This window comes from Lethenteron reissneri, chromosome 29 (genome assembly GCF_015708825.2).
Source record: "Lethenteron reissneri isolate LAM-NWPU_2019-01 chromosome 29, ASM1570882v1, whole genome shotgun sequence".
Classification (NCBI taxonomy): Eukaryota; Metazoa; Chordata; class Hyperoartia; order Petromyzontiformes; family Petromyzontidae; genus Lethenteron; species Lethenteron reissneri.
The window spans coordinates 12,116,230-12,140,684 of NC_083807.1; the positions used below are offsets into that span (position 1 = coordinate 12,116,230).

Below are 24,455 nucleotides of genomic sequence, written 5' to 3' on the forward strand. Positions count from 1 at the left end.
GTTGTGAGCGTCGCTCCTCCGCACTCCGTTGTTGCGGACTAACTGAACACTGCAGCACACACACACACACACAGACGCGCATATTGGGGCTCTTTCGCAGGAGTGGATTTCGCACGAGAACAACAGAAGACGGCGACCACCGCACCTCCCTCTCCTCTGACCCCGTGTTGGCTGCAGGCCGCTTGCCTGGTTCATTAATAATCCTGAGCGGTGGCCCTGGCAGGAATGTAGGGTCATGAGCTGTGGCCGTTCGCAGGGGCAAGCGCACGGGCCAGGGACCGCAAGGGGCTGCTGGGATAATTCCAATGTGGTTATTTGTGGAGGTTTTATGCCGTAAGTATTTACGACTTTGTCTCAAATCCCCGTGGAATTGATGCTACCGCGGCATTTTTTTTAGTGGCGCTGTGTTAGATGTGTTTGTATTACTTGTGTTTGTCTTGTAGAACATTTTTTGTAATTTTGGCTTCTCATTCAGGGGGAGTGGAATATTTTTCTTACCCAGTGCCGAACACCATTATTATTATTGTTTACGATTACGCTTGTTTACTCAGGAAAGCCTCACCGAGTCTCAAGGTTATTTTTGAGGAGGGTCCTGCCAAGTTTTCGCAGTGTAGACGTTGTGGCAATTTGTAGTTTCAATTCAGTAATTTGCATCGAAATATTTTAACATTGAGATGTTGGGCCAAAAGCAGTTACATTGTCGGATTTTTGTTGTTCTTTTGTCGATGTGAGGAAACCAGATAACCTGCACAAAACCCATGCAGAACAGGGGTAAACACACAAACTCCACGGATCAAGGTGCCATCGTCGGGAATATGCAGGCCTTCTAGCTCCGAGGCACAAGTGTCACCACTGCACTGCTCTGCACCACCAAAAATATTTCCGATGACTCTCAAACACTTTTGGCGAGCCACACATTAATGCACACCTCTGCGTTATCCCAAAACAATGAAAATAATAATAAAGGCAAATATTTATAGGGGACTGCATTCAAATTACGAACACAGAGTCGCTAGCTTGAACATATCCTCTTCTCGTACACGATTAGACATCTAAGGTGATCGCAGCGGTGGATAAGTATTGTTTGCTGGCCATTTCAATTTGGAAGGCATCAATGTGGCGACGGGCCGTATGAAATGAAGCCGTGGGTAGTATCCGGCCCATTTAATTACACTTAAGTGGTTTCAAACTCAGATATTTATTTATCTATTTTGTTAAATCATGCTGCTGGCAAATGCATAGGCTGTGCGTCTGTGTTAAAAAATGCGGTCCGGTGGTTCCATCTCGGACAGGGTGTCCCTTTACGGTGGCAGACGACGAGGCCACAAAGCAAACGGCAAGTGAGGGCACTAGACATTCCTGGCCCGGCTCTCTTTCGACGCTCATCGGCAGGAAACGTGACAAATGCGCGCAGCTGCCTGCCGCAGAGATGACAACAGCGCGCCTGTTGAATTCCGAAAAACTAAATTCCCACCACGTACACCACGAATGTAGGCAGTAGCTGCAATTCCAGCTTCACCCCACGAATGCCTTTACCCCACTTTTTTGGCAGGGCTTCGGGGACTTTTACGTATTTTTTATTTCTGCCGACTGCTTTAACGGTCGCACAAGTTGGAGCAGTGGAGCCTTGCGAGTCGTGAGAATGCGAGTTCATGTCTAGGTCACGGTCATCTTGGCCCCCCCATTACTTTGATAACGAATTACATCGTCCGTGTGGGGTGGGTAAAATTGGTACCACCTGGTTGAGGCTTCACCCACCTTGGGGGAAGTCTGCAGTGGCTGTACAATGGATGGGCTGGTCCCTGCCATAGGAATGGAGACAATCAGTGCCACATGCTTATTTGAGCATGGTTCTTAATTAAAATACGATGGCGAAATATTAACTACCACGCCTGGTTCGATTCCGACCCTGACGCCTGTATATTTGGAGGTTGCACGACCTCCTCGTGGTCGCGTGGGTTTTTCTCAGGGTTCTCCAGTTTTCCTCTCCACATTTAGAATCAACAGCCGTTTCGAGTATGTGGCTGCTGGAAATGTCCACGTGACACGCGACTTTGTTGTGCTGACATTTGTGATCAGGTCGCTTCTGAAAAAGAGCTACATAGCTCAGTGGGAATTCGCTTCCAAAGTAAAAAAATAAAAAATGAAAAAAAAAATTGTTTATTAAATTATGCTTTATTTTTGTATTGTATATGTTGAACATTTAACTCTTTTGTTTTTAACAATTCACGACCATTGCGTGTGTTTTCAGGCTGCTGAACAACAATGAGCTTCGGCGAATACCACGGAAGGTGTTTGACGAGCTGGAGAATCTGCGATACCTGTGAGTGATTCTGTCAGGACGCTTGAATTCATTGTGGCAGGCAAAGCTTTCCCTTGGTTGTGTGCACATCTATGCCGTGCTATTCATGCCGAACGTACGACGATGGGTTCATGTCCGGTAGCCGATGTGTTGTCCGATTGTGCGCTGTCCAGGTCAAGAGACACTTCTAACAGAAGCGTCGCATGAACTCTGTCCTCCTGCTTCCTGCCAATCCTCCACCTTGGCTACTCAATGGCTTAATAACCCCAACAATCGCTTCTAATGTCACAAGTGTCACCTCGCCGCCGTACGAGAGGAGACGGTGGCGCAAGTGGTTAGCACACCACGCTGCAAATCCCGTGGTTCAGTTTCAATTCCGGGTCACGCAAAACATCAATGGAAAGTTGTCCTTCAAGCAGTCCTGGACTCCTAGACTTGGTGAATGTTTGCAAGGAGGGCTGGGCATGGTGATGACCACACCACCCACGCCCACGCTGTCCTGGCACACATCGGAACCCTCCGGGAGCGCTCGCTCTAGCATTCTCCTCGATAACCATCGCACTGCAGACTTCTACCTTTTCCCAATACAGTCGCATGCCCTTCGAACTGCGGATTAAAGCGACATTGTGCTTCACATTCAATGTAATTACCGCACACGTTGTTAATGTTCCACAACAAATAAGCACAACGCTAAATACACGTTTGTGCCGACCCACACCGATCAACGTGGTGAAGTATGGTCAAAGGACCCCCATGACCGACACGGCATGGAGAACCCTTCATGCAGCAGTGGATTGAAAAAATAAAATCTGTATTTTACTAATTTATATTGCAGTAAAGGCTGGATATAAGCACACCCCTTGGGGGCAATGCCTTCCCACCACCAGTGTAGTGCAAGCGTGTGTTGCGTATATCCCAGAACACTCGGCACATTCGTCAATAGCACCGTTGCCTTGAAGAGGAAAACAATAATATATAATAGGCAACATTTTTGGGCTATGGCCCTCATTCATCGGACGTAATTAGAGAGGCCAGAGAGACAGAGTGAATAAAGGTTGGACACTTAACACCATGCGGCCTGATGCCATTTAATTACAAGCATGTTTCCTGATGAACAGTTCTTTTTACTTGGCATATAAATCGTTAGAATTCATCTGGGAGCGTTTTTAAGCTAATTCTTATCAGGCTCCATGGTGTAGGGTGCAGTCCAACTCTTACCGACTCAATCCCTCTGGCCTCTGTATGTGCTATGAAGAAGAGTCATTGCCCGAAACGTCACCTATTATATACAGGGACGCCTCGACTTACGAACGAGATAGGTTACAGATGTCTGTTTCGTAAGTCGATTTGTTCGTAATTCCAACTTTACTCCCGTCGATTCCAAACATTTTGTACGGCGTGTACACTAAACACGGAGAATGGCTGTAGTTGTGGATGCCGGTGGTTCTTCACGTTCTGCTGATGGAGATGCCACCACCACCACCGCCATCTATTGCGCGGCGGTTGAACTTACGAATCTCGGTCCGAACAGGCAACTGGACATACGGACAGGTTTGTTCGCATCTGTGAAAGTTTGCAAGTCGAATGTTCGTAACTAGAGGAGTCCCTGTACTTTTCATTTCTTTCAAGGCTGCAATGTGATTGACGAGGGTGTTGCGGTTTTGTTATTTGTGCTTGTGCAGCACTGCCAACACAGCAGCGTCACCAAATAATGTGTGCTTATATAATCTCTGCTCATATCCAGAGCACGCTGTGCTAAAAATGTGCTGCCCTGTCGTGTCTGCGGTATCTAAAATTGCACGTCCGCCGTCAGCCGCGTGTGTTTGCCGAGCACATCTTGCGCGTGAGTCGTGGCAATTTGCGAGAAATCTCTCCGCCTTCCCCGAGGTGAGAAGCGGGGGCGTCGAGTCACGCTGTGGATATTTCACGGTGCCCCACCTGGTGGATTTTAAAATTCCGCACGCGGCGCTGAGGTCCCATCGCCATGCATGCAAGGTGTGCATCGTGCGAATGCACTTTGACCCCTCTGTGCGCGTTAACCCTCCCCCCCCCCCTTCGCGTAACACTGCAGGTACCTCTACAAGAACGAGATCCAGAGCATCGAGAGGCAAGCATTCAAGGGCCTGAAGTCCTTAGAGCAACTGTGAGTATTATATATATATGTATAAACATTCACAATGACCGTGCATGCCGTGTCCACCGACACGCTCGTTATTCCAGGACAGTCGAGCCCCCTGTGCCAGGCGGTCACCAACGAAACCCTCGCTGCCGAGTAAGCGCCGAAGCCCTGTCAATTCACCACTGAATCCACCGCCGAGCCACCAAAGCTCGTTTGCAAAATGTGGAAGGATTCGTGATAAGGTTCATGAGCCATCGCTTGGTGAGTGGCTTCCTTCCTGCGAGCGCAAGGCAGTGGAGGACAGAGAGAAGTGGGAGGGAGGGGGCTGCTACACCGCTGCCAATCCCCCTTGAAGGAGGACAGAGCAAGACACGATACACCCTCTAAGGCCAATTTGATGCTGGACCGAACGATATTTTGTACAGAACGCCGGTCTTTGTTTTTCCCAGTCGGGTCCTGCTAGGAGCAACTCCCTCGCCTGTTTTCGGGTCGTGCCGAATTTTGTTCGGCACAATGTCTGGGATCTTCTCGTAGGTAATTATAAGAAGCTCCGGGCACGCGGAGAGGAACGTCGGACATGGGTCAAGCTGAGGTGCTTGAAGAAAGCGGATGCTTAGGAAGGCATGACACCTCAATGGTCCCCACAATGGCTTTTGCAGGTTCACAAACCCGCATTAAATCTTGGGAAATGCTTCACGATAAAAAAAAAATTCCAATGATTCTCAACGTTTATTTACCAGTGGAGCTCCGCTTGAAATCTTTGGCCAAATCTGAGCAATTGTGTGTGTTTGGGGGAAAAAAACCCACGCGTTTAGGGAGGGATATCAAGAAAAACATTACAATGCAGGTCGCCCTTAAGGCACCTGGTTTCTCCGACTTTTTTGGCTTACGCGGTCAAGGCTCTCAATTGATTCCACTGGCCTCAGTATCGCGCTCCTGCAGATGCGATCCTGGCTGACCTTGTCCGTGTCTCCACGTATTCCCTGGAATCTGCACGAGAGCCAAGAGCATCTTAGAGGCAAGCTGCCCGTTTTTCATGCGTTCATTTGTTTGGTTTGCCTGACCGTAGTTTAGTGCTAATCGTGGCTCTGTTATGCTTTTGGTTGCTAGCAGCGTCTGGCATGACAGCACTGTAAGGTGGACCAAGCACAGAAATGCGGGAAGAGGCTCATGGTAAATGTCTCACCGCCTGCGCCTGGAGTGAGACTGAATTAGGATGGGGGACTGCCTGCCAATTGCAGGTGGTGTAGGCTCGGGCTTCGAGGTGGTCAAAAGATGCGAAGTATAGCAATTCATTCATCGCGCATTGTCAGCGACGGAACGTTGCACCAAAGGCGTGACCTCTTGTGACACCATTAGCATCAACCGCTCTTGCTGGAGTGAATTGTTTGATCCACGGATCACGGGGGGACCACCACGGGGAGGGCGGCGTTACTCCTTTGAGGGTCGCGGTCCTCACTTCGAACGTCGACCGCCAACTGAGGTGCGCGTCGAGACGGAGCGACGTGTCCCAAAAGTGTCAGCCGTCGATCGCGAGGAGACCGGTGGCAGATGCAATGGTGACGTTGCTGACGAAGTCGAAACCAGCGGATGGCGAGCAAGGCGTCTTTGGCATCGCACGTGGAGGGACTGCAGCCGATACAAATCAGCTCGTGAATCTCTCTGTATGGAGATGTGACTGTGATGCCGTCACATGTATGGGGGCTCTCTTGATGCTCTGGGTTTATCCCACGTGATAAGCGCTTCTAAACGGATAGCTCCGGGGCGTGTGTTCGGGTCGTGCCACGTCTTGTTGGGAATTGGTGTCCAATGTTTCGGTTCACGTGACGGGAGCTGCTTCAGGAACTGAACCCTTAGCGTGGTTGGCTACGTACGGTGTGAAAGAAGTTCAGCATGCAGACATACAAACAAAGATGCTCCCACTTGTACTACCTGAAAACGCATCATGGAGCAATACAGCACAACCGCAAACACCTACGTAGTCCTAGATTTGAAGCTTTCGTGACTGCAAGGATTCATATTCTTAGGTTTTTTCGGTAAAGTCACGTAGGTAAAAATTAAAATTAAAATAAATAAAAGTAAAATAAATAAAATAAAAATAAAAATCACGACGTTTCGAGTACTTGATACAGCTGTCGTGCTGTGACGGTTCCACCTGAAGATGGAAGCTTGTGTTGCTTCCGAAACGTCGTGATTTTTCTTTTTCTTTTATTTATTTTACTTTTATTAATTTTAATTTTTACCTACGTGACTTTACCGAAAAAACCTAAGAATATGAATACCTACGTAGTCATGATTATAAATGGCATTGGTGGAACAGCCACTGCAGCACCGTGCTGAAACATGTCTTGAGTCTCCGTGAAGTGACTCAGTACCTGGCCTGCCAGCGGGCATTAGTCGAGCATTAGAGGGTGATGATTCTTGTGTATGAATAACGTCGTCGACCATGCACCAGTACACAAGGGCCTTCCCGTTTGGAATGATGTCACAGGATCATTACCGTCCACTGCGCAGCGTAGTTATGGTTAAGGCACACAGCTCAGTATTAACCAGGGCAGCCTGCTGGATTCGACCCGCAAACCCCCATGCAATAAGTGACGAATGCATCACCACGAGGCCACGTGGCTAGTCCAATAAGTTGATTAGCTTATCTGAATAAAAATAGGCCAAGTTTGATTCGAATAAGCCTGTGCTATTTCTCCTGATTCTTAATATAAACCCCGTTGAGTGAAGGGAGCTTTCCTGGTTTAAATGATTTTCAAATTATCTTCTTATTGTTGATACTAAATTCTGTTCAATGTTTCTTCAACTCAGATACATTCATTTCAACCTCGTGGAAAACTTGGAGCAGGAAACCTTCAGCCATCTGCCCAGGCTGGAGAGGCTGTGAGTAATTGTTACGCACACACTGCACTCGTGAATACCGTCATGTTCCCTTGACAGGGGCTGACCCTTTCGTTTGGCTCAGCTTGGAGTGATATGGCAACGGCAGCAATAATGTTCGCCGTCCAACAAAGCACGAAATACCAAAAAAAATGTCCCCACTGTCATATTTAGTGCTGGGAGGCGCCCATCTACATTGGTGGTCCTGCACCAGTAGTGGAAATTCCACGTTACTATTTGGGGGCCGGTACATCCATAGGAGCAGTCATTGTTGTCATGCCCCACAAAGTGTTGTGGCGGGCGTGTGAGGCTTCATTTGACTTCTTACTCAGAGCGACCTTTGCCGGCTGTCTGTGGCTTTCGTGTCGCACTCCGTGGGAAGCGAATTACCTGGTTGTATGCTGGTTGCCGATCATATATGTGTCACTGTTTTGCGTGAGATTTAAAGCAATGCAGAACTTTAGACCGGCACTGGCCAGAGAGATGGAGTGAATAACAACAGTTGGAGACTGCACTATGCATCATCGGGGCCCTGATGTAATTGGAATGTTGGGAACGTTTTTAGATTAAGTTGCCGTACGAAAAATTTACCAATTTGTAATAATTTAGTATCGGACACATCCTTCAAAAGTAAACAAAAAATACGTACATACGAACTCATTGACCATTGAGGAACATTCTCAAAGGTTACTGACCCATTGAATCCGCGTGCAATGCGTCAATAACCTTTGATGGTTATTTCCTGGCCACCACCAACAGAGGTGAGCACTGCCCAGCGCTTGCGGTGAGTGCCGACCACGGGGACGCTATCACCTGGATTTCAAACGTCGTTCACGGCACGTGTTTTCTTTTTGTAGAGTACATTCAGTTTCACAGCGAGCTCAACATCGTTTTTTTTTTATCTCTCTTGAAAGCGTAACATTACACGCGCCATTACGTGCGTCCAACTGCAGATAAGTGGAATCGAAAGTGGCTTTAAGATGATGTATCCAGATCTCCCCGCGAGAGTGGAAGCCATCGGCTGGCACGTGACCACGCCAAGTCGGCTCAAGCGTTCCGCAAACGAGCACGTTCGTTTTTCCACACTTGGGCGAGCGTCGTCACGACGGATTAAGCTGCCACGTATTTAGCCGAGGGGAGCCCAGAAATCTAAGAACCGCAGATGGATTTTACGTTCCCGTCGGAGGACTCGAGACAATAGTTTTTTTGTGTGACTCAATGGATGGCATTCGCGTCGCCCTCAAGAAGTTTGGCGATGCCGAAACCGGCGATGCCCTGCCAACAAAGAGTGTCTCTGCTCAGGGGACCAAATCTGTAAATAGTGTGGGCCAAAGAAGCCACGAGTTTAAAACAACAACAACATCAACAACAACAACACCACCAACAACACAGAGACACACGCGTGCATAGCACACAGATGGTGTGTGTATACACACGGAGGGTAATTGTGCACGTCGGCTTTCACGACGCAGCGTTATGATTCATAATTCGTTGCTGTTGTTAACGTCCTGTTGGTGTTGGATGCGATCTCCAGCGGAATGTCACATACGACCATTTTGCTTTCTCTTAAACGTTCAGATTTTTCTGAAAAAACAAACAATCGAACTATTTTCCCACGTGACAATTTTATTTAATTGGTTTAGTCGGGTGGTGGAGAGTTAAAGGAATTTGTTTTGACATCATACCTCCACGACAATCTAACCCAAAAGGAACCGATTATGATCGATTATTAACCGATTACATAACCCAAAGGGAATCGATAACGAACACACAGAGGCAGCTCGCGGGAGCGGGTGCCTTGACACGACCATAGCGTATCCAGCAGCGGCTAACTCACAGTGTTCTGAACAAAATTCGTGGTACTTTTGACTGCACATTATTTATTCCTTCAACAGGGTGGCATGGATGCTGATTATCCAGATGACGGAGCCTTGACGTGCACAGTAGGGGCATGGACAGTTGGCTGAGTCGGTAGCCAGCTGAGTCAGTAGCCAGCAGCTGCGTAATTACGCTACAGTGGTGCAGTTTGGTTAAGCACGTGTTAATTAGGGTGTATGTCTGCACTACGTATAGCACGGCAACATCAATTAATCAATGAGAGAATTGTCAAGCAACGGGTAATTGTGCACCTGCAATCTGACTGCAAACTATTAAAAATTTTTTATTATACCAGGTACGGCCCACTGAGCAATGTCGCTCTTTTTCAGGAGCGACCTGGCCACCAATGACAGCTCAGTGAAGTGGCTTATCGCGTGGACATTTGTAGCAGCAGCTAAATACTCCAAACGCACGTTTCTGAATGTGGAGGGAAAAATTCGGAGGACCTGGAGAAAAACCCACGAGCCAGGGGCGGTTTCTTCATTAGGGCGATTGGGCGACGCACCACCAATGTCATTGAACCACAGAGTCACGCTAGCCGTCACTGCAGCCTCTGGATATAGTCCAATCAGCGTCATGTCACGTTCTGTGGAGTACCGCCTCTTTTTGGGCGATTTCACTCCGGCTGAGAATCGCCCCGAGTGGCCCCATAGACTTACATTGAAAGATGTTTTTTTTAGAACGGCGGGCGCTCCAATGCATTCTCTATGGCTTCCGGGAGGGCTCGCCCTAACGTGCTTACGTCATCATACGTGCTTACGTCATCATACGTAAGCACGTTTCATCCAACAATATAATTTGTGGCCACCTAGTGGAATCTTTAATAAAATAAACTTGAGTGGTTTGTTTTAATAGTGAATATAGAAACAAACAAGATGTATTGTAAGAGTCACTTTATTTTTCATTAATATTAAAGAAGTGAAGTTTCCTTTACATGCTTAAGCTGTTAATTTATCCATTGCATGGGTGGACCTTATCCTTATCAATCATCCAGACATTTGCCCCCCCTGAGAGATTTTGCAGGAGCCGCCACTGATCCACGCTACCACGGGGAGAGAGAGAGACACACACAACTCTAAATAGCAGACGTCAGGGTCGAGATCGAACCCACGATTTCCTGCATACCAGGCGAGGTAGTTGATATCTCGCCAGCCATATTTCAAGAGAATACCACTCGCCTCCTGAGCAAACTAAACTCAGCGTCGCCATGCTCGAACAAGCATTGGCCACTGCTTGTCTCCATTCCTATGGCAGGAGCCGGCCGGTCAGGCGAGGGGGTAAACATCTTGGCACCGTGCGGGGCGCCCCCACGAGTGGGACACCCCCCCCCCCCCTTAACTTCCAAAGTGTGGTGGTTGTGGCTCTGGCCCTGCTCGTAACCACGTGGGGGGGGGGGGGGGGCAGTGTGGGGACTGCGCGATCGGGCGCCGTCACACGTTGGTGCATCTCGCGTGCGTCTGTGTGCGACGGTGGCGAGAGCGGTCCGTGTACGCGCGTTGAACCTCTTCCGCACCTGGGCAGGTTCCTGCACAACAACAAGATCGCACGCATCCCCGCCCGGGCCTTCTTCCACCTCGACTCCCTCAAGCGACTGTGAGCAGCCGCGTCGGCTTCCTCCCCCCCTCGCTCGCTCGTCGGTGACCGTCCGCGTACAATCACGGTAGTCGATGTGAGAGCCAAGGTCGGGTCGCAGTCGAGGTACGGTCTGAGCGCACGTGTCAGAGACGAGACATGGCAAGTGTTGATTTGTGTGGTGTAATCGGTGCGGGCTGCTGAAAAAAACCCCTGAAAAGTGCGCAAAGTAGCATGGTGAGATGCGTGCTTGGAATCACATTGAGAGCGAGAAAGAGGAGAAACACGCGGAATATGGCACATCATTAAACCTGCTAAGAATAGTGAGTGGGCATGGGTAGGACGCGTCGCTAGAAGAGATGATGGACGATGGGCAGGAATAGTAACGGAGCGGGAGCCACGGAATGAAATGCGTCCGCGAGGACGTCCCCCGAAGGAGATGCAGCGATGAGATCAGCTGATCTGCAGCGCTGGACTGATTGTTGCATGGGAAGAGCGCTAGAGGCGGCGGCCTGGGGAGTCCTTCATCGTGGCTGATTGCGATGATGGTCGTTTAAAATTGATTGGTGAAAGAGAAAAAAAAATCTGATTTTAAAACTTTTTAAATTGAATCCGCTTCGAATTGATTTTGTGTCAACGTGCTCTTCCAACCATGTCTCCGGACATATAAAATCCTTAACATTTTAGTCCGAGGGAACACAATAAACATGCGGGCATCTCATGTAAATCTATGCAGTATGTGTTGGCTTACGCATGGGCGTGTGTGTGTGCACACGTGCGTTTGAGCGCGCGTGAGTGTGTGTGTGATGTCAAAGTGCACCAATGCCTGGCGCAAACACCACGGTGAGCTCACCACCACGGTGAATGGGGGCTGTTATTATTATTATTGTTGCTGCGTGTGCAGGAGTGTGCATGGTTTGTGTGTGCGTGCGGTTATGTCTGTGTCTGTATACAAACAAAGACAAGCTGGAAGTGATTGGCGCGCTGCGCTATGAACCCGGCAACCCGAATTCGATTGTCGCTCACGGCCAACACCAGTGACAATGATCTGAACCGGTCCTGGGCCTCCTCTAGGTCGACTCGGACTAAAACGAGTACTTGGTGCAGTGCGTAAGGGGCCGTCCATAAATGACGTCACACACCTAGGGGGGGGGGGTCAGACATTTGTGACGATGTGTGACGAGGGGGGGGGGGGGTTTCAGAAATGAGACGTCACATCAAAATGCGCAACTTTAACTAAAAATAGACAACACGTTCTACTTAATTAAATAGACTTTTTAATAAATGTTTTCTCCTACAACATCAGAGTGCAGTGCCACATTAAATACGCACTACAATGACAATAGTTTAAAGCGATTCGAAGCATTTTTATTTTTTTGGGGGGGCAGAGCTTTGTAACGTCATATTTGTGGGGGGCTCTGACTTTTTGTGGTGCCGTGTGACGAGGTGGGGGGGTCAAAAATCGTCCAAAATCGCGTGACGTCATTTATGGACGGCCCCTAAACATCGCCACTTCGGAGACAAAAGCGGCCGGTAGTGGTGCTGGCCACCCACCCACCCACGCATCTCGTGCGCCGTGCCGGCCTTCACAGGCGCACCTCGCTCGCAGCGCTTGCCCCGAACAGTCCGTCAAGGCTGCGCGTGAATCTCTGTCTCTGCGGCAGGCGGCTCGACTCCAACCGGCTGGTATGCGAGTGCGACCTCAAGTGGCTGTCCAACCTTCTCAAGTCCATCCTGAAGCACGGCAACGGGCAGGCGGCCGCCACCTGCGAGCAGCCGGCGAGCCTGTACGGCCGCACGCTCGTCTCGCTCACCGCCGAGGAGTTCGACTGCGGCGAGCCGCACGCCGGTAGCGACACACAGCGGCACGCGGACAGAGTCCCCCTCCCACCCCCCCCCCCGTGTAGCTCACGGCTGTTAGCGAGCGTCTATGAAGGGCGGCCCCACGCCCGGCTGTCCACGTGCTGATGTTTGCACAGCGGCACCGAGGCCGAGTCCCGAGAGCGGTTCAGATATTCGCCAACGACGTTGGCCGTGAGCCCGGTTCGTAGCGCGGTGCACTCACCGCCGTGACGGCACACACACACACACTTATACACACGTACACACGTATATACACACACACACAAAGATAAAAAAACAAAGAAAAACAAAGATCCCCCATATAGCCTTAACAGTGCTGTTAGCGAGCACCTATGAAGGCCGGCACGGTACACGAGGGGGTGGGTGGCCAGCACCACGCCCGATTGCCTTTGTCTCCCCAGTGGCGATGTTTACACACCGCACCAGGTACTCATTTGTGGCTGAGTCAACCTAGGGGAGGCCCGGGACCGGTTCAGATAATCGTCACTCGTGTTTGCCGTGAGCGAGAATCGAACTCGGGTCGCCGGGTTCATAGCGCAGCACGCTAACCGCTACACTACCGCTCCCCACACACACACACATGCATGGCGGGCACAGGACCGGTGACGGTCCGCATCGGCCTTCCGATCACAAGGCACAAGATGCTCGCTGCACCGATGCTGATCGTGACGCCGCCGCGGGCGTAGAAATTTCCCACCGGTCAGCGAGATTGCGGTCGCGAGATCTGAATGAGAGTGACGCCCACAACACGGGCTCAGCGTTACTCTGCCCCCTTCAACTGAACCTCCTTGCCTGGCCCTTCTTTTTTTGTTTCGAACTACCTCCGTACCCCCCCCCCCGCGCGCGCCACCGACCGACCGACACAGAGCGGCCCCGCATCTTGGCGGAGCCGAGGGATGTGGACGTGACGCTGGGCAAGACGGTCCACTTCACGTGCCACGCCGAGGGGAACCCCAAGCCCGAGATCATCTGGCTGCACAACAAGTGAGACGCCACCGCCACTGCGGTGGACATTGTCTGCTGCGCTTCCAACGTACGCGCACGTACGCTGACCGGTCGCTAGCCACCAGCGCACCGTCTCGCTTGGGCGGGGAGAAAGGGAGGCGTCGCCTGCCGTTCCGCTTTTTTTTTGACCGCTCTTGATGATTTTGCGCTTCTCTAATCAAAGTGTCCTCGTCACAATCGCCCATCATGGTCGACGTCGTCGTTGATATCGTCATTGTCGTTTTCGTTATTTTCATGAGTGTCATCGTCGTTGTCATCGTGATCACCATGGTTGCTGTGTTCATCATCGTCGTTGTCATCGTGATCACCATGGTTATTGTGTTCATCATCGTCGTTGTCATCGTGATCACTATGGTTACTGTGTTCATCATCGTCGTTGTCATCGTGATCACCATGGTTACTGTGTTTATCATCGTCGTTGTCATCGTGATCACCATGGTTACTGTGTTCATTATCGTCATTGTCATCGTGATCACCATGGTTACTGTGTTCATCATCGTCATTGTCATCGTGATCACTATGGTTACTGTGTTCATCATCGTCATTGTCATTACTAACATAATCGTCATTGTCATCATCGCCGCTATCAACTACCATCATCATCAACAATATCATCCTCTGTATAGTTATTTTCAGCATCATTCTCGCCATCATCATCATCATTGTGATTCCTCTGAGGTGGGTACATTGAGCACCATCTGGTGAATCCGCACCCCTTGGCAGGAAGTCACCACAGCGGCGCCCCGACAGAGAGAGAGAGACACTTGCTCCTGTCATAGGGATGTGTACAAGTTCACCCCCGGCTGGTGGCAGCTGGTGACTGACAAATGCACGTCTTGAACACGGGGGGCGACACGTTGGCTGTGTTCTTTGAAATCCTTCTTCACTTAAATACTAAGTTGAATGCCACCCTTTAATAGCATTTCTTTTTTAATATAAAGTCCTGGCTCACCTGAACCGTTCATTCACGCACTCAGCCAGTTTCCTGACTTAAAACAGACAGGGGCACGCGGAACGTGAGTGCGGCCTCACGGGCGCATTCTGCCAAGCACAACACACGAATAGCCAGTTTACAACATTCAACGTCTCCTGCGTCAAGTGCACTTGGTATGGACGGTTGTTTTCCGCAAGAGCGCGCAGTTTAAATTCGTTAAAGTTGCGGGTCTGTTAATCCACCTTGCCCCGACTTTCAAAATTGTAATTAAAAAAGTTTAGCTACTTATGTAAAGCCCCAGTTTGCCTAAAAGGGCTCTGAGCACATACCATGAATGCGCGCCTGAGCCAATGTTTCCATCCCGGTTATATTTATAGTCAAACCTGTCCCGGTGGGCCAATGAAATTGCTTTGAATACCTCTTTTTAGTATTTTAGCTTTCATGTTTCTGTTTCCTTTACAAATGAGAAAGTGACCGTTTTTTAAGGGCGAAAATTCCACGCAAGAAATAATCCATATTCGATCCTTTATTGTCGCAAGCAGCAGAGTTCCAAATTCCTGGCCATAGGCCATTCCCGCACGCTACCTCTTGTATAATGTTTCCTCTGCAGGGCAGTGCTGTCGATAAATGTGCTGTGTGGGGAAGTCAACTTGGGTAAATCCACAGACTCATTCACAAGATGTACACAAAGCGTTACCCAATGTGAGGTCTATGATACTCTGTAAAACCCAACTTCACTGATTACGTGTGTCATGCCTTTTCTTGTGGCTTATTGACAGTAATATGTCAAACACGTAGAACAAGTGCATATTTAGTTTTTCATCGAGGCAATATGCGGGTCCGTTACATCACGTTGTGTCGCACGTACACACACCGTCAACATCAGCTTCACCGGGAATGAAAATCAGCATATAAAAAGACGGGGAACGGACTCGCTACCCCAATTAATCTTAATTGTGAATCATTTAAAGCACATCATGGTATTTATGTTGAACACGGTAAAGTAATGAACTGCACAAGGTTTTAGCAATATACACCGGTCGTGAGAAACTCCAGTTCCATACCAATGCCTTTTAAAATCTAGATTGAAAACCCACTTCTTTCTAGCTAATTTTTCTGTTTTAGTTGCTGTCCTTCCCCCACACTTCCGATTAGTGCGGTTGGCTACGTACGGTGCGAAAGAAGCTCAACGTACACACGTACCCATACCACGCTCAACCGAGAAGGAAGGACCGCACAATGCATTCGCGATTCAAACGCGTGCGTGCGAAGGAGCCAAATAACCCGCCGTGCCCACGTCCACCATGGTTACTGTGTTCATAATCGTCATTGTCATCGTGATCACCACGGTTACTGTGTTCATTATCGTCATTGTCATCGTGATCACCACGATTACTGTGTTCATCATCGTCATTGTCAACGTGATCACCATGGTTACTGTGTTCATCATCGTCATTGTCATCGTGATCACCACGGTTACTGTGTTCATCACCGTCGTTGTCATCGTGATCACCATGGTTACTGTGTTCATCATCGTCATTGTCATCGTGATCACCATGGTTACTGTGTTCATCATCGTCATTGTCATCGTGATCACCATGGTTACTGTGTTCATCATCGTCATTGTCATCGTGATCACCATGGTTACTGTGTTCATCATCGTCGTTGTCATCGTGATCACCATGGTTACTGTGTTCATCATCGTCGTTGTCATCGTGATCACCATGGTTACTGTGTTCATCATCGTCGTTGTCATCGTGATCACCATGGTTACTGGTGATCTCTTGCGTGCCGCAGCAACGAGGTGGACATGACCGAGGATCGGCTGGACCTGCTGGAGAACGGCACGCTGATGATCCGCAACACGCGCGAGTCCGACCAAGGGATCTACCAGTGCATGGCGAAGAACGTGGCGGGGGAGGCGAAGACGAGCGAGGCTCTGCTGCGATACTACGGCGGCCCCAGTGAGTGGGGCCCACAGACGTCACGTGGGGGGGGGGGGGGCAGCACTCGTGACTGGCTGGCTAGTTAGCTAGGGGGTAGTACTATGGCGTGTACTAGTGGCTGGTTGCTTATGTTGCAATTGTTGTGAGTGAAAGGGATAGTTCTCGTGACTGGCTAGATGGTTAGAGGCTATGTCTGGTTCTAGTGGCTGGCTGGCTAGATGGTTAGAGGCTATGTCTGGTTCTAGTGGCTGGCTGGCTAGATGGTTAGAGGCTATGTCTGGTTCTAGTGGCTGGCTAGATGGTTAGAGGCTATGTCTGGTTCTAGTAGCTGCATGGCTAGATGGTTAGAGGCTATGTCTAGTTCTAGTGGCTGGCTCGATGGTTAGAGGCTATGTCTGGTTCTAGTGGCTGCATGGCTCGATGGTTAGAGGCTATGTCTGGTTCTAGTAGCTGCATGGCTCGATGGTTAGAGGCTATGTCTAGTTCTAGTGCCTGGCTAGTTGGTTAGAGGCTATGTCTGGTTCTAGTAGCTGCATGGCTAGATGGTTAGAGGCTATGTCTAGTTCTAGTGCCTGGCTCGATGGTTAGAGGCTATGTCTAGTTCTAGTGCCTGGCTAGTTGGTTAGAGGCTATGTCTGGTTCTAGTAGCTGCATGGCTAGATGGTTAGAGGCTATGTCTAGTTCTAGTAGCTGATTGGCTAGTTCGTTAGGGGCTATGTCTAGTTCTAGTGGTTGGCTGGCTAGTTCGTTAGGAGCTATGTCTAGTTCTAGTGGCTGGTTAGTTGATTAATGGCGGGTTGAGCATTTGCTTGTTCGGTGTGCTCCACCCTCCAGACTCCTGTCCCTTGCCCCCACTGCCAGGCTTGGATGTTCAGGTCCTGGTGCTTGCGGCTCCACACGCGGAGCGCGCGGAGGGAAGTGCGCGCGGAGTGGTTTGTGTGTGCTTTTGGGCCCAGGCGGCCGGAGCCTGCTGACTCCGGCCCGACTGATAATGCGCCGCAGCAAACATCGTCAAGCAGGCTTACTGTTTTTAAGGGGTTTTCAGTTCATAATGTTTACGTTGGAAAGTGCTGTCGAGATAATAGGGAGGAGGAGGCTCCATTGGGTGGGGTGTGTGCGCAAAGGGGAGGAGGGCGGTTCACCGAGGCAGGCTTCGTAGTGCCACCCAGAGGTTGCTGAGCAATGGGAAGAAAAAATGTAACCCGTAAAAACAAAGTTTTTCACTATAAATCCTTTATATTCGTGGCGGCTAGAGTCCTCTCGTCCTCTGGCTTGAGATGGCTGCCACCTATGGGTCAGATGATTGTCTGCCACCATTAAGCAATTGCTAATTAAATATTTACATTTTTTTCCCTAAACAGTGTAAAATTTGGGAATTTTTTTTCACGAAAATTAATTGTCACGCACAACGAGTCTGTGTGCAAAATGTCAGCTCGATTGGATCACGGGAAGTGGGTTAAAAAACGACCGAAAGATTTGCACGGTCGTAAGCAAGCAAGCAAGCAAGCACGCAAGCACGCAAGCAAGCAAGCGAACTTAATATAAAGGATTTAAAAAAACCTAAAGCCAGATGGACGGACGAGTCCGGCATCTGATGGCGGTGACGTGGTCTTTGCGGTTGCAGCGTTTGCCAGTCGTGTGCAGAGGTTCATGGTTCGTCTCCAGTGGTCACCGCGATCGTTCTTGCGGGTTGCAGTACCCATAGTGACGCTACGTAGGCTGTCCGCTGCACAGTGGACGTCAAACACCCCCGCACGGAATTCGCAATTCGCAAGGGGAGGGCATCGTGTGGAGGCGTCAGGGTCCGAATTACCAAAAATGTAATATTACTCGCAAAATGAATAAATTGTGATTATACAGAGCGATCATCGCCCCCCCCCCCTACCGGCAGCCTAATGCCTGATTGCAGGCCAGGGTGCTGAGTCACATGGTGCTGCGCAGGGACAGCTGCCGATGGGGGTGCCCCTTCAAATGCCTGAGATGAGATGTGAGATGTAAAGCGTTGAGACCTCCTGGTGTAGAGGGCACTATTTCAATCACAACTCACGATCACAATCACTAACTAATGTACTAGCGAACGTGTAAACAGCCGAACGAGCTATCACTGCAAAGAAGAACACGTGCTTTTTCTATCTTAGTTGCTGAGCACAAGCAGTCAGCCAGGGAGAGCGCGAATGACGATAGAGCAGATCGAATCACAAACACGTTCCTTGAGTTGAACAAAGTGATCGGATCTGGGGAAAATAATAAAAGGCAGGGGGGCTCAAAAGTTGAGGAGAACGAGGAAAGAAATGATGTTTTGTTCTGCTCTGATGACCACTCGATTTGGTAGAAACGAGTCCTTGACATTGGCGGAGGTACGAAAGTGTGAGGTTTACGGGACCATAAACCACGATAGCAGTGATAAAAGAGTGACAAGAAAGCGACTAAAGGATGGTGAGACAATGGAATAAATCCGTGGTTGGAGTAAATAAGAGGAGTAGGGGCATCATTTACATCGGTAAAGGTGGTTGAGAAATCACGGAGAAGATGAGAGAGAGAAAAGGCTGGTGTGGTTCGGTCATTTGGAGAGACAACAGGGAAGTGACGTGGGTCAGAAGGTGTAAGTGATGCAAGTGGAAGGAAAGAGATCAAGAGGAAGGCAGAAGAAGGAGAGCTGGGTGGGGTTGGGGGGGGGCGATGCGGTGCGATGGGACACGGTGGCCCGAGGAGCGGAAAGAGAGATGGCGCAGGACAGGGCAGCGTGGAGAAGGTTGGCAAGGACAGAGGGTCACCCCCACACGCGTGGGACAGACGCGTGGAATATTATACCGCTCTCCTGCTTTGCTCTCGATCCTCACAAAACTCTGATCCTCAACCCCGACCGCCCCCCCCCTCGACCCCCGTCAGCCCCGGCGACCTTCGTGATCCAGCCCCAGAACACGGAGGTGCTGGCGGGGGAGAGCGTCACGCTGGAGTGCAGCGCGACGGGACACCCGACCCCGCGCATCACGTGGACGCGCGGCGACGGCTCGTCGCTGCCCCGCGACCCCCGCTTCTCCACGCCGCCCACGGGCGGCTTGCACATCCACAACGCGTCTCGCGGCGACGCCGGCCAGTACTCGTGCCACGCGTCCAACAACCAGGACGCCGTGCGCGCCAGCGCGCTCATCATCGTGCAAGGTGTGCGTCTATCTGCGTGCGCGCGTGCGTGTGTGCGTGTGCTGAACTACTTTGGCAACGTACGTAGCAAACCGCGCTAATCGGAGGTGCGGGGAAAGGACAACAGTCTTGATTTGAAGCTTTCGTGACTGCAGGAATCCATCGCCACACAAGCAATCGTCTTCGGGTGGGAAGACGGTTGCTTGTGTGGCGATCGAAACGTCGTGATCTATTATTTCTCTACCTACGTGACTTTACCGAAAGAACCAAAGAGTAAACGACAACAAACTAAACACAAAAATCTGTTATAAAGAAATTCGTTTTCAATGTAGATGTTAAAAGTGCATCACTCCCTCCAGTGGCTTCCTAATATTGGAAGGAAGAGCGTTCCAGATGGCCGCAGACGCGCCTCTGAAAGCACGTGATGCAGCGACTGTCTTCGATGATTAGCCAAAATTGATGAGGAGATGGTTGGGAACCAAAATTGTTGTTTTGTCTGGATTTCGTCTCGTGGTGCTGCGTTGGGAGCGTTTTTGTTGATCTTTCCAATTGGCTGCAGCATTGATTCCTCAAAATACAATTTCATGCCAACTCCCATGGGGGCCGTGCTACCATTCGCATCGTTTTTTGTGTTGATCATTCCGCAAATGGGTACAATGACGGCTTTTTGCGCGACCGACCCATTGGCTGGCGAGCAGAGGTGTGCGCCGATTCACAGAAAGAGTGAGAGACGACATTTGTCGTGGAAGCGAGAGAGAGAGAGGGTGTGTTTCCTGGAAGACGTTGTGAAAGCAGCTTCACGTACGGGTGTGTACTGCACGTGACCTCCAAAATAAACGCCCTTGAGAGGAAGTCCTCTTAAAAATGAAGAACCGTGCATTTTAAACGCTGCTATAAATTTTTATTTGTTTTAATCAAAACCTTATTACAGGGTGGGCGTACTTCCCCACCCAACGCTAATAAAAATGTTTCCAAAAAAAGGACTCTTTGCTCAAATAAATTGACCGTCAGAATATTTTTTTTTTCCGGTGAGCGATGCAAGTTTTTTTCCAGCGTTCCCAGGGTTCAAATCGCCCTCCTCACGTCTACGAAATGCGAACTGAGGCGTTGGTGGGGGGGGGGGGAGAAAATCGTTTCCTGGAAAAGTTTGTTTACAATGCACGCACGGCTCCGTTGCAACCTGCAGCCAGCCGGTGGACCTGACTAGCGGTCGTTCGTCCACTCCATTTGCGTGGCGTGGCAAATGGAGTGGATTGATTTCGGCACTTTTAAATCTTGATTGAAGTCACATTTTGGTTGGCTACGCACGATGCGAAAGAAGTTCAACGTACGTCTGTTGCACGGTATTCAGCCGGCCGACTGTGGCAGGTTTGATTCTATTTAGTAGTTAAAACAAACACAAATCTAAATATTTTTAATGAAGATAAACTTTCAGCTGCATTTCTCTCTCCGGCCAATGGCTGCTCGTAAAGACGTCGCGTCAACTCCTTGTTAGGTATTTTAAGAGAATGACATCGATAAAAAAATTATTATGATATTCTTATTAATATTATTAATCAGTAACACAGTATTTAGAAACTCCATTATATATGGGAAACAATAAATATGTACGTATGTATGTTGAACTTCTTTCGCACCGTACGTAGCCAGCCGCGATTATCATTTGGCTACGCACGGAAGAAATGCTGAATAAATAAAATAATTGCCCATATTATTTTTAAACATGTAAACATACTTTATGACGAGAATAGTTTCAGACGTGGATTAAATTATACTTTCTTAGGTTAAACAAACATACGGCTGGTCATATGATACCTCTCGACTCGCTGTGATTGGCCACACATTTCTGAAATGTTGCAACTGTTGCACTGGGTAGGAACAATCCCTGAATAAGAGAAACGAGGTAGGAGAGTACATTGAGGTGGGAGTAGAGAGAGGTGAGAGAGACGAGGTAGGAGAGTACATTGAGGTGGGGAGTAGAGAGAGGTGAGAGAGACGAGGTAGGAGAGTACATTGAGGTGGGGAGTAGAGAGAGGTGAGAGAGACGAGGTAGGAGAGTGCATTGAGGTGGGGAGTAGAGAGAGGTGTGAGAGACGGGGTAGGAGAGTACATTGAGGTGGGAAGTAGAGAGAGGTGAGAGAGACGAGGTAGGAGAGTACATTGAGGTGGGGAGTAGAGAGAGGTGAGAGAGACGAGGTAGGAGAGTACATTGAGGTGGGGAGTAGAGAGAGGTGAGAGAGACGGGGTAGGAGAGTACATTGAGATGGGAGTAGAGAGAGGTGAGAGAGACGGGGTAGGATAGTGCATTGAGGTGGGGAGTAGAGAGAGGTGAGAGAGACGAGGTAGGAGAGTGCATTGAGATGGGAGTAGAGAGAGGTGAGAGAGACGAGGTAGGATAGTGCATTGAGGTGGGGAGTAGAGAGAGGTGAGAGAGACGGGGTAGGATAGTGCATTGAGATGGGAGTAGAGAGAGGTGAGAGAGACGAGGTAGGAGAGTACATTGAGATGGGAGTAGAGAGAGGTGAGAGAGACGGGGTAGGATAGTGCATTGAGGTGGGGAGTAGAGAGAGGTGAGAGAGACGGGGTACGAGAGTGCATTGAGGTGGGAGTAGAGAGAGGTGAGAGAGACGGGGTAGGAGAGTACATTGAGGTGGGAGTAGAGAGAGGTGAGAGAGACGAGGTAGGAGAGTACATTGAGGTGGGGAGTGGAGAGAGGTGAGAGAGACGAGGTAGGAGAGTGCATTGAGGTGGGGAGTAGAGAGAGGTGAGAGAGACGGGGTAGGAGAGTACATTGAGGTGGGGAGTAGAGAGAGGTGAGAGAGACGAGGTAGGAGAGTGCATTGAGGTGGGGAGTAGAGAGAGATGAGAGAGACGGGGTAGGATAGTGCATTGAGGTGGGGAGTAGAGAGAGGTGAGAGAGACGAGGTAGGAGAGTGCATTGAGGTGGGAGTAGAGAGAGGTGAGAGAGACGAGGTAGGAGAGTACATTGAGGTGGGGGGTAGAGAGAGGTGAGAGAGACGAGGTAGGAGAGTACATTGAGGTGGGAGTAGAGAGAGGTGAGAGAGACGAGGTAGGAGAGTACATTGAGGTGGGGAGTAGAGAGAGGTGAGAGAGACGAGGTAGGAGAGTGCATTGAGGTGGGAGTAGAGAGAGGTGAGAGAGACGAGGTAGGAGAGTGCATTGAGGTGGGAGTAGAGAGAGGTGAGAGAGACGAGGTAGGAGAGTGCATTGAGGTGGGAGTAGAGAGAGGTGAGAGAGACGGGGTAGGAGAGTACATTGAGGTGGGAGTAGAGAGAGGTGAGAGAGACGAGGTAGGAGAGTACATTGAGGTGGGGAGTGGAGAGAGGTGAGAGAGACGAGGTAGGAGAGTGCATTGAGGTGGGGAGTAGAGAGAGATGAGAGAGACGGGGTAGGATAGTGCATTGAGGTGGGGAGTAGAGAGAGGGGAGAGAGACGAGGTAGGAGAGTGCATTGAGGTGGGAGTAGAGAGAGATGAGAGAGACGGGGTAGGATAGTGCATTGAGGTGGGGAGTAGAGAGAGGTGAGAGAGACGAGGTAGGAGAGTGCATTGAGGTGGGAGTAGAGAGAGGTGAGAGAGACGGGGTAGGAGAGTGCATTGAGGTGGGAGTAGAGAGAGGTGAGAGAGACGAGGTAGGAGAGTGCATTGAGGTGGGAGTAGAGAGAGGTGAGAGAGACGAGGTAGGAGAGTGCATTGAGGTGGGAAGTAGAGAGAGGTGAGAGAGACGAGGTAGGAGAGTACATTGAGGTGGGAGTAGAGAGAGGTGTGAGAGACGAGGTAGGAGAGTGCATTGAGGTGGGAGTAGAGAGAGGTGAGAGAGACGAGGTAGGAGAGTGCATTGAGGTGGGAGTAGAGAGAGGTGAGAGAGACGGGGTAGGAGAGTGCATTGAGGTGGGGAGTAGAGAGAGGTGAGAGAGACGAGGTAGGAGAGTACATTGAGGTGGGAGTAGAGAGAGGTGAGAGAGACGAGGTAGGAGAGTACATTGAGGTGGGGAGTGGAGAGAGGTGAGAGAGACGAGGTAGGAGAGTGCATTGAGGTGGGGAGTAGAGAGAGGTGAGAGAGACGGGGTAGGAGAGTACATTGAGGTGGGGAGTAGAGAGAGGTGAGAGAGACGAGGTAGGAGAGTGCATTGAGGTGGGGAGTAGAGAGAGATGAGAGAGACGGGGGTAGGATAGTGCATTGAGGTGGGGAGTAGAGAGAGGTGAGAGAGACGAGGTAGGAGAGTGCATTGAGGTGGGAGTAGAGAGAGGTGAGAGAGACGAGGTAGGAGAGTACATTGAGGTGGGGAGTAGAGAGAGGTGAGAGAGACGAGGTAGGAGAGTACATTGAGGTGGGAGTAGAGAGAGGTGAGAGAGACGAGGTAGGAGAGTACATTGAGGTGGGGAGTAGAGAGAGGTGAGAGAGACGAGGTAGGAGAGTGCATTGAGGTGGGAGTAGAGAGAGGTGAGAGAGACGAGGTAGGAGAGTGCATTGAGGTGGGAGTAGAGAGAGGTGAGAGAGACGAGGTAGGAGAGTGCATTGAGGTGGGAGTAGAGAGAGGTGAGAGAGACGGGGTAGGAGAGTACATTGAGGTGGGAGTAGAGAGAGGTGAGAGAGACGAGGTAGGAGAGTACATTGAGGTGGGGAGTGGAGAGAGGTGAGAGAGACGAGGTAGGAGAGTGCATTGAGGTGGGGAGTAGAGAGAGATGAGAGAGACGGGGTAGGATAGTGCATTGAGGTGGGGAGTAGAGAGAGGTGAGAGAGACGAGGTAGGAGAGTGCATTGAGGTGGGAGTAGAGAGAGATGAGAGAGA

The 24,455-nt window shown here is 50.0% G+C and overlaps 1 protein-coding gene across 1 annotated transcript in view; it reads left to right on the plus strand.

Moving 5' to 3' along the window:
• The window catches only part of LOC133349256 (peroxidasin homolog), an 89,620-nt gene that overhangs the window by 19,675 nt on the left and 45,490 nt on the right, over positions 1–24,455 (plus strand). The window contains exons 3-10 of the mRNA XM_061562601.1: positions 2,252–2,323; positions 4,374–4,445; positions 7,236–7,307; positions 10,704–10,775; positions 12,419–12,603; positions 13,484–13,601; positions 16,354–16,520; positions 19,392–19,664. Coding sequence (XP_061418585.1) covers positions 2,252–2,323; positions 4,374–4,445; positions 7,236–7,307; positions 10,704–10,775; positions 12,419–12,603; positions 13,484–13,601; positions 16,354–16,520; positions 19,392–19,664 — 1,031 coding nt within the window. The remainder of the gene's footprint in view (positions 1–2,251; positions 2,324–4,373; positions 4,446–7,235; positions 7,308–10,703; positions 10,776–12,418; positions 12,604–13,483; positions 13,602–16,353; positions 16,521–19,391; positions 19,665–24,455) is intronic.